The following is a 14,930-nucleotide window of genomic DNA, read 5'->3' on the forward strand; positions in this document are numbered from 1 at the left end:
TGTTTCTGTTACATAATTTATTTGCAGATACAAAGTTGGACGTAAAAAATGAGAGCCAAAGGTCAGAACGATATATGCTTGCGACTGCATGCATATATATATAATTACATGATGGAGCAGACGGGTGATGATTCCTCCTCGCAGACGAATTGGCAGCTCTTGTAAGGCGTCGGGTAGTAGGCGGGTGCAGCCGGTGGGTAGCAGATTGCCGCCCCCGGCGGCCAGAAGTAGGGCGTCACGACCACCGGCTCGAACTTGATCCCTGGCTCCGGCGCCGCCTTCTTCTCCTCATTTTCCTTTTTCTCCTCTTCTTTCTTCTCCTCAATCTTTTCGATCACATTGCCGGCCCTGCAGCGGAGCTTCTTCGAGAGCCTGTCGGGGTCAAAGACGCCGGCAACCGTCACCGTTCCGTTCTTCTCGTCGTAGGAGATGGACGTGATGTGCACCTTCTCTAAATTAATCATTATGAAAATATCAAATTTCAGTTCCATAAACCAAAAAAACAAAGGAATTACAAATTTCAAAAATTTCAATTTATTAATCTGATCGAAAACCTTGGAGATTACACAAAACCTTCCTGATCTTCTTGTAGCAGTGGCAGCATTCGAGATCAACTTTCAAAATTAACGTCGAGATCTGCATGCAATTGGATCGTTCATACATAGGAAGATTAATTAGAAATAGAAGGCACCTTTCATATATATATGTTTGAACAAAATATTTCACTGGAGAAATTTAACAGTAGAATGAAGAACAGAGGAACTAGCTAATTCCTGCAGAGACCAGATCTTATGAAATCTCGACAGACTCTGATCAAATAAGAACGATAACAACAAAAAGATAAGCATCCAAAAAAAAGGATACATTAAGTCTGCAAAATCTAAAAGCAGGAGAAGAAACGCTAGCTAGCTGACCTTCCCTGACATTGCGTTCGTGAGTGGATTGAGATGCTGCTACCTCTGGTGATCTGGAGGAAGGTAAATGCAACGAAGAAGGTGTCTGATATATAAATTGGTTAAGTCTTCCACCAAACTAGAAGTTACAGCTCACGAAAGTTTCATTAATGTGCATGCCATGCATGTACTTTACTATGTATCAGTTGAAGGTGCATACGCGTTTAATTAGGAGTTGACTATGGCGGTCATAATCAATTAGTAAGTTGAATGATGATTGAAATCGCACTGTTTAATTCGAAGATTAATCAAGCACATTTAGATTATTATGGCTGCCAGAAGATCACACAAAAGTCAAAGTTAGATCACCGGTGCCTTCAAATGTGTGTTTATGAAGCAATTACGAACATCTTTTTTGCTTAAATGCTTAAGTTAATTTATTACTAAATGAAAATCTTGGGAGGCCCACCGGAATTTATCAAAGCATAATAGACCTTAATGTTGTTGGGTTTTCATTTTATATTAGATAACTTTTGATTACTCAACGTGAAGTTAATTAAACAACTCTTCCATCAAACAATTTATACCCGTGAGTGCAGTGGCAGAGTGTGCCTTCTTAATTTCTCAAACATTTAAAGATCGAACATTAATTTTGATAAAATGATATATAAATTTTTTTTAATAGACGATGAAGCTAAAAATATTGGATTATTGAACTAATAAATTATCCACTGCAAATGCTTTTCGTTTTATCGCTCTGGACATACAATGGAGGAAGTTAAATGCAACGATAAAGGTGTCTAATATATAAATTAGTTAAGTCTTCCACCAAACTAGAAGTTACAGGTCACGAAAGTCCAATTAATGTGCATGCCATGCACATGTATACTTTACTATCAGTTGAAGGCGCAGACACGTTTAATTCGGAGTTGACTTTAACGGTCATAGTCTATTAGTAAGGTCATGTTTGGTAAGGGGTAATCAGGCTTGTAATGTAATCAGGATTACATTACAAGATGATTTACTTTGTTTGGTAACATTTTAGAGCTTGTAATGTAATGTAATTGGATTACAAAAGAGGAGCCAAGATATGTAATCTGGATTACAAAGGAAATAGTATGTAATCCGATTACATTACAGATTCTATTTTTATCGTACCAAATATACCCTTCCACTTTATTAATAAAATTAATAATTTTATAAAATCAATAATTTATTAATTATAATTAATAATTAATTATTAATAAACTTAATTAAAATAATTAATAAAAGTATTAAAATAAAATAATAAATATAATTATTAAAATAAATTAAAATAATAAAATTAATAATAATAATTATTATTAATTTAAATAAAAATTATTTATTATTATTAATTAATTAATAAAATATTTATTAATTATTTTAATAATTTTTAATTTTAATTATTAATAAAATTAATTAAAATAATTAATAAAAGTATTAATAAAATAATAATTATTAATTATTAAAATATGTATTAATAATTATAATTAATAAAATAATAAAATTATTAATAATAAAATAATAATTATTAATTATTAAAATAAGTATTAATAATTATAATTAATAAAATAATTAAAATAATAAAATTATTAATAATAATTATTAATAATTTAAATAAAAATTATTTATTATTATTATTAATTAATAAAATATTTATTAATTATTTTAATAATTTTTATTTTATAATTTTAATTAATTATTATTTAAACTATTATTTTAAAATTATTTTAATTAATTTAATTTAATTTTAAAAATTAATAGTTAATAATAATATTAATTATTAAAAATTATTAATTAATTTTTAATATTTTAATAATTTTTAATTTTATTAATTAAAAATTATTAAAAATTATTAATTTTATTAATAATAAAAATTAATTAATTATTAATTATTAATAAAATAATTTATTTTAAAGATAATAAAAATAATCTTTATTATTACATTTATTTTTATTTTATTTTAAAAATTAGGAGGGTATTATTGGTATTTTATAATAATAAAAATTAGATTCCTTACTGAAAATAATGTACACCAAACACTGTAATGTAATCATTATTGTAATCAAAGATTACATGCATTCCTTCAACCAAACATAGTAATGTAATCAAGATTACATTACATTACATTACAAACTTGATTACATTACAAGCGTGATTACATTACGTCGTACCAAACGTAGCCTAAGTTGAATGATGATTACATGATGATTGTAATCGCACTGTCTAATTCGAAGATTAATCAAGCACATTTAAATTTATATGGCTGCCAGAAGATCACGCAAAAGTCAAAGTTAGCTGTCAAACGGGTGAAATCGTGATAGGGACAACTAATCCATCAAAAATTTATCATATAGTGTGGCAGGATGTGAACCGGTCCACTAACTTAATGGATTAGAAAATCTCTAATCTAATTCAAGATGGATTGCGGATTAGGCAAGTTAGACCTATTAAAAAATATAAAATATTAAAAATATTAAATTTGAATTGCATTTTATGTTAGTACCCAATGAAGTTTTGATGTGTGGTAAGTTTAAAATTAGATTATTGTTATGTTCGATGCATGTATTTAAGTGCACGGGGATTTAAGAGAACACACATGTTCTAGATGGCGAACCTTGATAGAAGACGCAAGCGAGTGAGAAGGATAATACGGGAAAGGAGACGACAGACTCGGTGCATCCGAGGTACGAAGAGCTGCGGAAGTGTTCTCCGATGGAGTGAGAAGGATGCATGGGAGCAAGCCAGAAGGGCTCGGTGCATTTGAGTGATGAAAAGCTGGAAGGAAGACTGTGCAAGTCAACCAAGATAAAACACAGGAGGAAAATGATCAACACAAGATTGACCATCCCAAGCGCTTAGAATTGTTCCATGCGCTCGGACTTGGAAGCGCCAGATCCATTCCGAGCGCCCCAGACTCCAGGCACTCGAATCCATTTCGAGTGCTCGGATACCCATTCCAGGTCAGCACGAGCTATTGCTGAGATGGATTAGGATGGAATCCACGTCAACGAAATCTAGGCATCCATATTATTTTAAGCACCTGGATCGTTTTTAAGTGCTTGGATCGCAAAGAATCATCTAGAGTCGTTAGCGGACTGTTGCAAGAGTGGAATGAGTTCTATGAATCTAAGCACTCGAAAAGCTTCCATGCACCTAGAACTGCAACGTCAGACAACGGTCAAATCGAATTGAACACTATAAATAGACTGAAGCTCAAAGAAGAAAGGCAACACACTATTTAATCATTTTCGTTCTGTCTGTTTTAAGTATATTACACTCAACCATTGTATGAGGTTTCTCCGCCTTCAGATCATTTCTGATGAGGAGATTTTGAATAGTGCTATTCATAGTCTTGGACTAACAATCCAAGGATTGTAACCAAGTAAACTTTGTGCCTCATACTATTTTCTATGTTATATTTTTATCTTAATTAGTGCGTGTCCTTGCTAAAACATTAGTAAGAGAAATTAAATTATTTTTATTGCAAGTCACTATTCACCCCTCCCCTCTAGCGATCCACGAATTGCTTCCGTTGTGCTAACAATTGGTCTCAGAGTAGGACAATTCAGAAAGACTAACCACCAACTCAGCGACTAGATCAGGAGGAATGACCGGATCAAGTATTCATCCACCAAAGTTCGAATGTGACTTCATGTGGAAAAAGAAAATGGAGGTATACTTTAAAATCAATTTTGAAATTATATTATGTATTAATTATGATTTTGAAGCACCTAAGAATGAAGACGGAGATGAACTCGAAGAACACAGATGGATCAAAAAGCAATAAGACAAGTTCATAGTCAACGGTAAAGCAGAGTTCCACCTACTAAGCGTCTTACCAGTGCAGGAACCGAACTAAATTGACACCTATAATTGCTCTGCCAAAGAACTCTGGGAAAAATTCCTAAAGCTCATTGAAGACACCTCAGAGGTAAAACTAGCCAGATGGGTTCTACTAAGGGATCAACTCAACAATCTTCAATTGGAAAAAGGAGAAAAAGTGGCGCAACTACATGGTAGGCTTAAGGAGATCTTAACAAATCTCCACAATCTCGAAGAAATTATTACAAATCGGGACACGTTACGGTGTGCGTTAAATGTCTTCTCACACACTCAAGAATGAGTATCCATAGTAGACTCACTACATTTCCAAGAACCTCGAGGTAAGTAGTTTAGAAGATTTTTTTACTACTATGGAATTACACGAATCAAGATGTGCAAGTTTAAAAGAAATAGAGAAGACAAATCACAACCTAACACTAAAAGCAAGGCAAAGCGAGTCAGATTCAAAATCTTTAATGGATGGAGATTAAGAAGCCTATATGGTAAGAAAAATTAAAAAGTTTTTTTTACATCTAACAAGTTTAATAAGAAATAGGCCTAGATTGCTGAGAAGAAAGGAGAAAGGAAGAGTAAGGTGCTTCAATTGTGATGAGGAATGTCACATCAAGGATAACTACCACAAACTCAAGAAGATAAGCAAAAAAAAGGGAAAGAAAAAATGAACCCCAAATAGAAGAAACATGGGTATGCATCAAAACATTAATGGTATTTGGATAGCGGTGCTAGCAACCACATGACTGGAAACAAAGATATATTTGTGAAGCTCAATCCAAATATTAGCTCAAGCATCATTCCTGATGATGGAAGCAATAGGAGTACAAAAGGAAAAGATACGATTGTTGTCCAAACAAAAGGAGGTAACAAAAATCTCATTATTAATGTTCTTTATGTTCTGAGTCTTTCATACAATGTCTTAAGTATTGGACAGTTTATTCAAAAAGATTTTTCAATCCATTTTGATAATGGAAACTGCACCATTTTTTGATAGAAAGAAAAATACTACTGTGGCAGATATTGAAATAAAAAATAAAACTTTTTCTCATGTTGCGACTAAACAACAATTGTGCATTTAAAGTTGAAGATGCAGATTTATCTCATCTATAACTTTGCTATTTAGTCATCTTATAATCAGAGGGATCTTCATCTGGTAAAGGAGAAAAATATGATGATCGGTCTCCCCAATATTCAAATAGCAAATAATATTTAATTTGTGAAGGATGTGTCTACGGAAAGATGCTTAAATTTTCATTTCTGAAGTTGTCATGGCGAGCAAAAGCACCAGTAGAATTTATTTATTCAGACATTTGTGGACTAATGCAAACTCCTACTCCTAGCAACAAGAAATATTTTGTTATCTTTGTGACTTCACCAAAATGATGTGGATTTATTTCCTCAATCAAAAATTTGAAGCATTCTCTATTTTTCTACAATTTAAAGCACTTGTAGAGAGATAAAGTGATTTTCTTATGAAGACTTTAAGAATTGGTCGAGGCAGTGAATTTCTCTATAATTCATTCAGGAGAATTGTAAAGATAATGACATCAAAAGACAATTGACAGTTAGTCAATGTCATCAACAAAATAATATGACCGAGAGAAAAAATCACATGATTGTGGAAATGGCAAAGAGCATGCTAAAAGGCAAGGGAATTCAGAATCTCTATTGGACATAAACTTTACATACAACTATATATTCTTAATTGATCACCAACTAAAGCTGTCAGAAATAAAATCTCGTATACGAAGCCTGGTATAAGAAAAAATCAGGAGTTGATCATCTTAGAATATTTGATAGCATTGCATATGCACTTATACCATCGTAACATCTTGAGAAATTTGATAAGAATAAAGGTGAGAAACTTCTTTTCATTGGCTATAGTGATGAATCAAAAGGATATCATCTATTATATTGATCAACAAACAATCTCATTATATCTCAAGATATTATGTTAGATGAAAAAGTTACTTGGGATTGGAAAGGGAAAGAAGTTGTTGACTCGAGTGTATCTCAGTTTGATAATACATTATCATCTCAACCTAGTCCATCTTCAGTAAGCCTGATCAAATTTCTGCACTAGAATTTTTTACAATTAATGAAGAAAGTGACTTGAAAAATCCCCCTAGAAATCTAGATTACTAAGTAAAATATATGATTCTATTGAGGTTGAATTTTTCTCTCGTGAATCTCAATCTTTTGTAGAAGCATCTAAAGAAGAATGTTGGATAAAAGCAATGCAGAATGAAATGTCAACAATTAAGAAAAACCAAAACATGGGAGCTCGTTGACTTACTTGAAGGAAGGAAGATCATTGGTCTAAAATGAGTCTTTAAAATTAAATATAATGAAGATGGATCGATTCAAAAACACCAAACTCGACTTGTCACAAAAGGATATTCTCAATAATCAGGAATTGACTTCACAGGAACATTTGCTCCAATTGTAAGGATAGAAATAATTCACATTACTCCAGCTTTAGCAGCTCAATTGGAGGCAAATGTTTTTCAACTTGATGTTAAATCAACATTCTTGAATGGAGAAATTCAAGAGAAAATATATGTTAGACAACTTGAGGGTTTTGAGATCAAAGGAAAAGAAGACAAACTCTTTCAACTTAAAAAAGCATTATATGGAGCACCCCAAACATGGAATAGCAAAATCAACAGTTACTTTATTAGAAATGGCTTCAATCGAAGCATAAGTGAATCATCTCTCTATGTAAAGATAGTTGAAAAAGATTTCTTAGTCACATGCCTTTATGTCGATGATCTCATCTACTTTGGGACCAATAAAACTATGGTAGAAAATTTCAAAAATAAAATGATGAAATTTTTTGAAATGACAGACTTGGAACTTATGAAATATTTTTTTGGAATTCAAGTCAAGCAAAATCTTGAAAGCATTTTTCTATCTCAAGAAAGATACATTGAAGACCTGCTCAAAAAATTTTAACATGAGTCAATGTAGGTAGGTCTCTACTCCTATGGCGTTAAATGAAAATTTTCAAGTTAATGATAATACTGAAAAGGTCAACATTATCCTCTATAGAAAATTAATTAGTTCTTTGATCTATCTTAACACAAGACCAGATATCACACATTAATTCAGTAAGTTTGCTCTCTAGATTATTAAATGAACCAAGCAAAATTTATTCAACAGCGACAAAAAGAATTTTAAGATACCTTAAACGTGCAAAGAATCATGACATTGAGTTGAAAAAACAAAACAACTATAAGTTTATTAGGTGAACAGATAGTAATTAGGTTGGATCGATTGATGATCGAAAAAGTACTTTTGGATATATCTTTTATCTAGGATCTAATGTGATATCTTGGAATTCAAAGAAGTAAAAATCTGTAGCATTATCTTCGACAGAAACAGAATATATAGCTACAATAGATGCAACTTGTAAGGTAGTTTGGATCATAAGAATTTTGAAAGATTTAAAATTTAGTAAGATGAACCAATAATAATTCTGATAATATGTTTGCAATTGTAATAACAAAGAATCTAATCTTTCATGCACGATCCAAGCGTATTGAATCACTTCATTTGAGATTTAATTAATCAAAGAAAAATAAGTATAGAATTTATCAAGACATGATCAACCAACAAACATCATGACAAAAATTGTTACCATTGATAGTTCAACAAATTTAAAAAACAACTCAAGATTACAAATTAAAGAGTTGATTCACTGCATGGTCAAAAAAACTCTTTGAAAGTTAATATAGTTGATTAGCTTTAATGTTAATGTATCATATTATATTTTGCATTATAAAATCAAAATATGTAAACACTAGAGCCAAGTGAACAAGAGAGAAATTATAAAGAGCGTGGGCTTCGCAACTCTCATTTCAATCTATAATCTCATTTCTTTACATTTCTATTTGATTGGAATCACACAAGAACGTTTCTTTCTTCAACCACTGTGCCAATGCAATTACTTTTCACTTTTCAGGTAATTTATCACGCATTTGTTAGTTAGAGCTCAATTCATATCGTCGGTTTGATTCATCAATTACCGGCCGGCAGAATTGAGTTCCGGCTGCGAAACCCGGCGAGGAGGGCAAGCAAGCAATGGCTCTGTATGCGGTTGACCGGAGAGCGATCCGTGATCTATCGTTGCAGAATCATGGCGGCACAAGACACTCTTTTCGACCACTGAGGCACGCATTACTTCCTCGAGAACTTCGTCCAAGGTTCCATCGACTTCATCTTCGGCAGTGGCAGGTCATTGTACGATCGAGAATGCCACCTGAACTCGATTGCAGCACCCTACGGAGCTGTTGCTGCGTCTCAGAGGAACAGCATTGCCGATAATTTCGGCTTATCTTTCTTCAAATCGAGGCTGACCGGCACCGGCAGCGTCTACCTGGCGAGAGCCTGGGGGAGGTACCTGACGGTGGTGTATTCCAATTGCCAATTGGAGAACATCATCGTTCCTGAAGGGTGGAGCGACTTGAATGACGAGAACGAGAGAAGGTGATCATTGAGGTTAATGACGACTTTGTGCTACAACTTGACTTTCTTCTTCTTCTTCCGCAGCACTGTTTTCTTTGGAGAATACAACTGCAAATTAAGGAGACGGCGGTAACTTGAAAGGGAGGGCGCCATGGGCGAAATCGCTCAGCTATGAGCAGGCAAGGCCTTACCTCGGAAAGGTGTTCATTGATGACGATCAATGGCTCAATTTGTGCTAGATACTTTGACAGGTTTAATTTTTCTTTGTTTTTACTGATAATTAGTTAGGAAAAGTGCTAGCTCTGCAGAAAATTTTCCAAGAGATGAATTTTTGTATTCAATGGAATCAGAGATAATTGCAAGCATCAAGACGACGATGGATTCCCACATAATGTAATGAAGATTGAACAAGAAAGTGATGTCTCTTTTTGTCATATGTTTTTATATATCAGGCATGGCCATGGAAGATGTGAGTTTGGCATAGCGGATATGTACATGACCTTGTGAATCACTTCGCCATGGTGAAGAAGATCATATCTTCAGGAAAGAATGAATGGACATTCTTGTTGTCTTGTTAGTCAATCTTGATCAAGATCTGTATTTATTATTAATTTCAGTAAAAGATAATATCTATCACACAAGTGGTCGATCGATTTTACAACTATATATGAATAATAAATTGAAAAACTGTAGTTGATCATTATAAAAGAATATATTATTTTAACTTTGTCGAAATTTGACTCTCGTCTACTTTAATAAATCTATCATATAATAATCAATTCAATTATGCCTCAAGAGTTTGTATTTGCTACTAACTTCAATAAAAAGTGGACTTCACCATCCTAGTGACTTCACATGGTCAATTTCATGATCATCTGTTAAAAGGTAAATCAAGAAATTATAATTGATCATGATGAAGGAGGACATTATCTTGACTTCATTAAAATTTGACCTTTGTTCATTTCAATAATTCTACTCCGTCATAGTTAACTCATTTATGTCCTAATAACTTGTTACTACTAACAATAGGCAAAGAAGATCAATTTGATAGCGCACACAAACTCTTTTATGCGGCCGCTGCACTCTGTAATGACAACAAAAAGATATTTAATTATTAATCGCACCAAAAAAATTATCCAAACGCGAAATCCCCCACTCCACTCCACTCACTCTCCCACTCCACATTTATTGACCAGAGGGGACGGCAAAGCCAAACCGCATCTCCTTTCCCTCGTTCTCCAATTCTCCCACCCCACCATGAACCGACCCGTCGCCGCCTCCGACACCCTCCTCCCTTCCACCACCGCCGCCAGCACCAAGCGCCACGCCTCCCCCGCCACCGGCCGCTACAAACTCTGGGCCCTCGCCGCCATCCTCCTCCTAGCCCTCTGGTGTGTGCTCACCGGCACCGTCACCCTCAAGCGCTCCTCCCGTCGCCCCTCCGATGACGACCTCGGCGGCCTCGATCCCGACGACCTCGACGTCCTGGTTCGTCCTCGCCCCTTCTGCTTAATCATCCCCTCGCCGCCCTTTAGTAACAAACCGATTCATCGCTGAATGATTCAGGAGATGGAAGAGAGACAGAAGGTGGTGCGCCGCATGTGGGACGTTTACCGCAGCTCCGGCCGCCTCCCCAAGTTCTGGCAGCAGGCCTTCGGGGCGGCTTACCAGGAGCTCGCCGGCGATGACTCCAGGGACACAGCCATCGCAGAAATCGCCAGGCTGTCCATGCGGATGGCCGACCTCCATCCCCCTCCACAGCCCACCATCAAGGTTTGAAATTCTTCATCGATCTCCTATAAAATACTCTCCTCACCTGTGACGTCTGACGTCAACACCTTACCGAATCGCTTGCATCTCAGAATCCTGAACAGGAGATTAAACAGAAGGACGGAGATGCTCTGCCGAAATCCAAACCACCATCGTCGTCAGTGAAAGCTCAATGATATGGCGGAACGTAATTTCGATCTCTGGTTCGACTGTCAACGCTCTCTGTTCTTCCATTCACACTCTGCAATTGCTTTCGACGCGTTGAAAACTCGTCGAGGAATAGTCAGACTGAGAATCTGCATGACGACTTGCGAATTGTCACCACGTGGTGTGTCTGTGAAAGCAAAGTATTATTTTTATTATTAAGCTGGAATCTTATATGCTGAAAGCAGAGTGTTCGAAGTATCAAATACCGACTCTGAATGCAATTAGTTCATCGGAGAATTCCTTTTACCTCTTTTAATTTATTATTTCTGTCGTCTATCAATTGATGATGGATCCATCTCGTAAAGAGTTCAAATGACGTAATTAGAACTCGATCAATATAGATTTCACGTAACGAACCGACCTAACTCACCGACGGACTAAGTCAACCTCTTGACGGATCGAGCCAACCTCTTGATCAACTAAGGTAATCCGACTTGTCAAGCCATCAGGGTTGCAGAGTCTGTAAGATCGATTGAATTTGGTTAACCAAACACGATAAGACATGAGTGTCTCCTCCCCGCCTTCTCATGCCCTCCATAGGTACTTACTCCTCTCATAAGGATAGATCAGGTACATGCTCTACATTGGGCTCTCTCAAACTCAATCTCTCTCATTATTTTATCACTTTTTCATCAAACATCATAATGATTTAGATATCAAATTGATTTTGTCGTGGTAATTCTTGACGAACCTTTTGATATTTAGTATTGATTCGACTTTGCTACGAAAAGGACAATGAGAATAAAGTTTCAACATCATCGCTCGCTCTTGGATGCGAGGTGGACTTTTGCTACAGTGTCATTGTGGTGAGATTTTTACACGGCATCCTATTTGATTTTGGATCAGATCATATACAATTCAGACATCTAAATTTCATCCGATTAATTCTAAAGATAGATGAACTTCATTTTAATTTATTTATCGAAAACAAACACAACTTATAACTAAAGAATTTTCTTTACCAACCAACTAGGACCTTATCGTATAATTTGTCAAAGGAAAAAAAAAGGTACACGACTAGTTGAAGGTTGAAGCTTTCATAGTAAAAGAACAATCAACTTGATTTTAAATTTTCACCACGGACTTTTTCAAAGAAATTTCAGTATGTCAAAGGAAGGTTTTGATAATTCAAACTTCAACACCTGTTTCTCAATTCAACTTTACTTTTTAATTCTATATTATTATGATATATATATATATATATATATATATATATATATATATATAATAAATTCTATTTCTTTTCAAAAGCAAAATATTTAAAGACGATCTAGAAGCAACTTGTTCGGGTCCACGTGGATTGTGGATTGCGTGACTTCATCATCTTCCAATTACAACTGCATAAAGGATATTGTAAAGTCCTCAAATTGATTACTTCTACCAGCATTAAACATTTAGGCAATTGACCTCCTCCAAAATAAACTGTAAAAAAAAGGAGGAAAACTAATTTGCCACTCATATCGATTTATGGATATGCCTCGCTTTCCATTGCCCTCCCCGCTTTTTTAATAATCTATTTTAATCTGATTTAATGAAGTCAAATAAATGTAGAAAATTTAATTAAATTCAAGCCAGTCACGTGTTACATACTTGCATCCATGAAATGTATATGTATTTTTCACGGGCATGTGATGCCTGTTGTTTATTTATGCGCTAATTAATAATGAACCCTTTAAAAGCTCTTTTATGTTGACCGGTAAACTACCAGCTTAGAAGCCACGACATCGCAACCGCCGTTAGTTTCACCGCCCACGCTAACGCGGCATGGCTCCTCCTCCACCAGGAGGACTTCGGCTCGACCCCACCACAACTTAATTGAGGGCAGGCCTAATTTTATTTGTGGCGAAGGCTACAGCACGCAGACGCCGCAACAACCCGTGTCCTTTACTGCTCTTCCGCAGCTCACTTTCGTTACCCGCAGCGGGTCCCGGTTATGGAGTGCGCTCTGCTGGAAGCCACGTCGGAGGGTGAGGAAATTGGTAACGAGTTTTGGTGAGGCTGACTTTTTATTTTTGGCAACATATGTGATCCACAACGTTTAGTTTGCTTTACTCCTTGCAGCTCATGCTTGGAAACGTGGCTACGGGGATCTCTTGGAAAAAATGCTGTCATACCTGGAAATTTCATTCACCATGCTACCCGCGATGTCACTGGTGGTTTGGTTGTCCGACCGCCTATTTCTGTGGGCTCCATGGCTCCCGTGACTAATAGAATGGCGGGTGGGAATTCTTAACGGAGCATTCTTTTTATCCGTGACGGAGGCCGTCGATCCGTCTTCTCTATATCTGGTCGAGGAGCGGTGGACCACAAAAGTTAAAAAGGAAGCCGAAAACGCAACAACTTCGCTGGAAATCGATCTTTTTTGTTCCTCCTGCTCGACGTGTCCTGCAAGAAAGCGATGGAAACCTCCGCGGCGATGGCGTTCGATGAAACCGAGTGGGTCCTCGCCGACGCTCCCTTCGCCAAGGATCTCGATGTCGACTGGGTGGTCACCGACGGCGACGAGGGCGCCGTCGCTGGGGTCTTCTTCCACCCCTCCACCGCCGGGCGCCGCCGAACCTGCCTCTCTTATGCTCCCTTCGGCCGCCTCCTCCCCGCACTACCCGATCCCTCCCTCTCCTTCCTTCCCCCAGCCGCCTACGCCCGCTCCTCCTCCCGCGGCCTGCTCCTCCTCCGCGGTCCTTGGTCTGCATACTATGTCTGCAACCCGGCCACCGCCGAGTGCCGCCGCATCCCCCTTCCCCCGCGCCCCCATCAATTTAACGCCGTCCCTGCCCTCGCCCTCGTGGTGCGCCCCGACGACCCGGCGCAGTTTTATGTCGTCTGCGGCCTCGCCGTCGGCGACAACGGGTACCGCTTCGAGACCTTCTCTTCCGCCTCCAGTGCCTGGAAGGCGTCCATCGTCGCCTCTTCCGTGGACGCCATCGTACCTGGCTCCGGAGTCTCGGCCGCTGGCGTGGCCTACTGGCGGACTTCCGCCCCCTCCGTTCTCGCCTACGACCCAGCCACCGACAAGGCGAGGGTTATTCGGCCACCGCCGGGGTGCGCGGAGGCCGGTGCACTCTGGCAGCTTGGCGAGGCCGGCGGCGAGGGAGGCCTGTGCTGCACTTGCGTGACGAGGGCGGAGGTGTTAGTATACTGCCTCCGGGAATCCGACGAGTGGGCCGTCCTGGGCTCCTTCCCGCTGGCCGTCGTCGGCGGCGATGACGCCGTGGAGTGGGACAACGGCGATCCGATCGCGTGCAAGGAGACGCCTCGGCCATTGAGATTCGAGAGCACGAATCTGGAGGTGGTGCTTTGGGTGGATGGCCGCGTTTTGGCGGTCGACCTGGAGACCCGCCGGGTGAGGCAGCTCCGGTTCGACGGCCCGACTCCGATTCACGAAGAGGACTACGTGTCCTACGTCGGCACCGTCCCTCCCGTGACTCCCGTGGCCTCCAGTTGATCGACGGTTACGCTTCATCCATCTAAATGTGATTGGGAATTGCAGCTTATTAAATGCAAATTAGATGGAAATTCTGCTGCTCATCAAGAACTCTAATCTTTCATTATTGCACAAGATTTGATATTAAGCGCTGAAAATAATTTACATTTGGTGAATTGTACTAAATATAATATGTACTTATGGATCCTGACGCAATTGATCTTATGTAAATGTTGTCTTCATATCTACTTGATGCTATTTCACATGCATTTTTTTATCGAGATATTTATTTTGGAGTTCAAATTGGG

The 14,930-nt window shown here is 37.8% G+C and overlaps 3 protein-coding genes and 1 pseudogene across 3 annotated transcripts; 3 read left to right on the forward strand and 1 right to left on the reverse strand.

Moving 5' to 3' along the window:
* Positions 1-104: 104 nt before the first annotated feature.
* Positions 105-926, reverse strand: LOC141826008 (uncharacterized). The gene is made up of 3 exons (XM_074713265.1): positions 915-926; positions 555-636; positions 105-451 (listed from the first exon to the last, which is right to left on the reverse strand). The coding sequence occupies exons 1-3, from the start codon at positions 924-926 to the stop codon at positions 105-107; spliced, it is 441 nt and encodes a 146-aa protein (XP_074569366.1).
* Positions 927-5,493: 4,567 nt separating this feature from the next.
* Positions 5,494-9,460, forward strand: LOC141827128 (pectinesterase QRT1-like; annotated as a pseudogene).
* A 1,005-nt stretch (positions 9,461-10,465) lies between these two features.
* On the forward strand, positions 10,466-11,340 carry LOC141828431 (uncharacterized). Its single transcript, XM_074715859.1, has 3 exons — positions 10,466-10,709; positions 10,788-10,994; positions 11,084-11,340. The coding sequence occupies exons 1-3, from the start codon at positions 10,479-10,481 to the stop codon at positions 11,165-11,167; spliced, it is 522 nt and encodes a 173-aa protein (XP_074571960.1). The 5' UTR covers positions 10,466-10,478; the 3' UTR covers positions 11,168-11,340.
* Positions 11,341-13,521: 2,181 nt separating this feature from the next.
* LOC141828275 (uncharacterized) lies at positions 13,522-14,891 on the forward strand. The gene has a single exon (XM_074715672.1). It carries the CDS (start codon positions 13,597-13,599, stop codon positions 14,641-14,643), a length of 1,047 nt encoding a protein of 348 aa, XP_074571773.1. The 5' UTR covers positions 13,522-13,596; the 3' UTR covers positions 14,644-14,891.
* Positions 14,892-14,930: the final 39 nt, after the last annotated feature.

This window comes from Curcuma longa, chromosome 4, assembly GCF_044706935.1.
Source record: "Curcuma longa cultivar G26 ecotype Majalengka, Jawa Barat chromosome 4, ITB_CL_G26_1.1, whole genome shotgun sequence".
Classification (NCBI taxonomy): Eukaryota; Viridiplantae; Streptophyta; class Magnoliopsida; order Zingiberales; family Zingiberaceae; genus Curcuma; species Curcuma longa.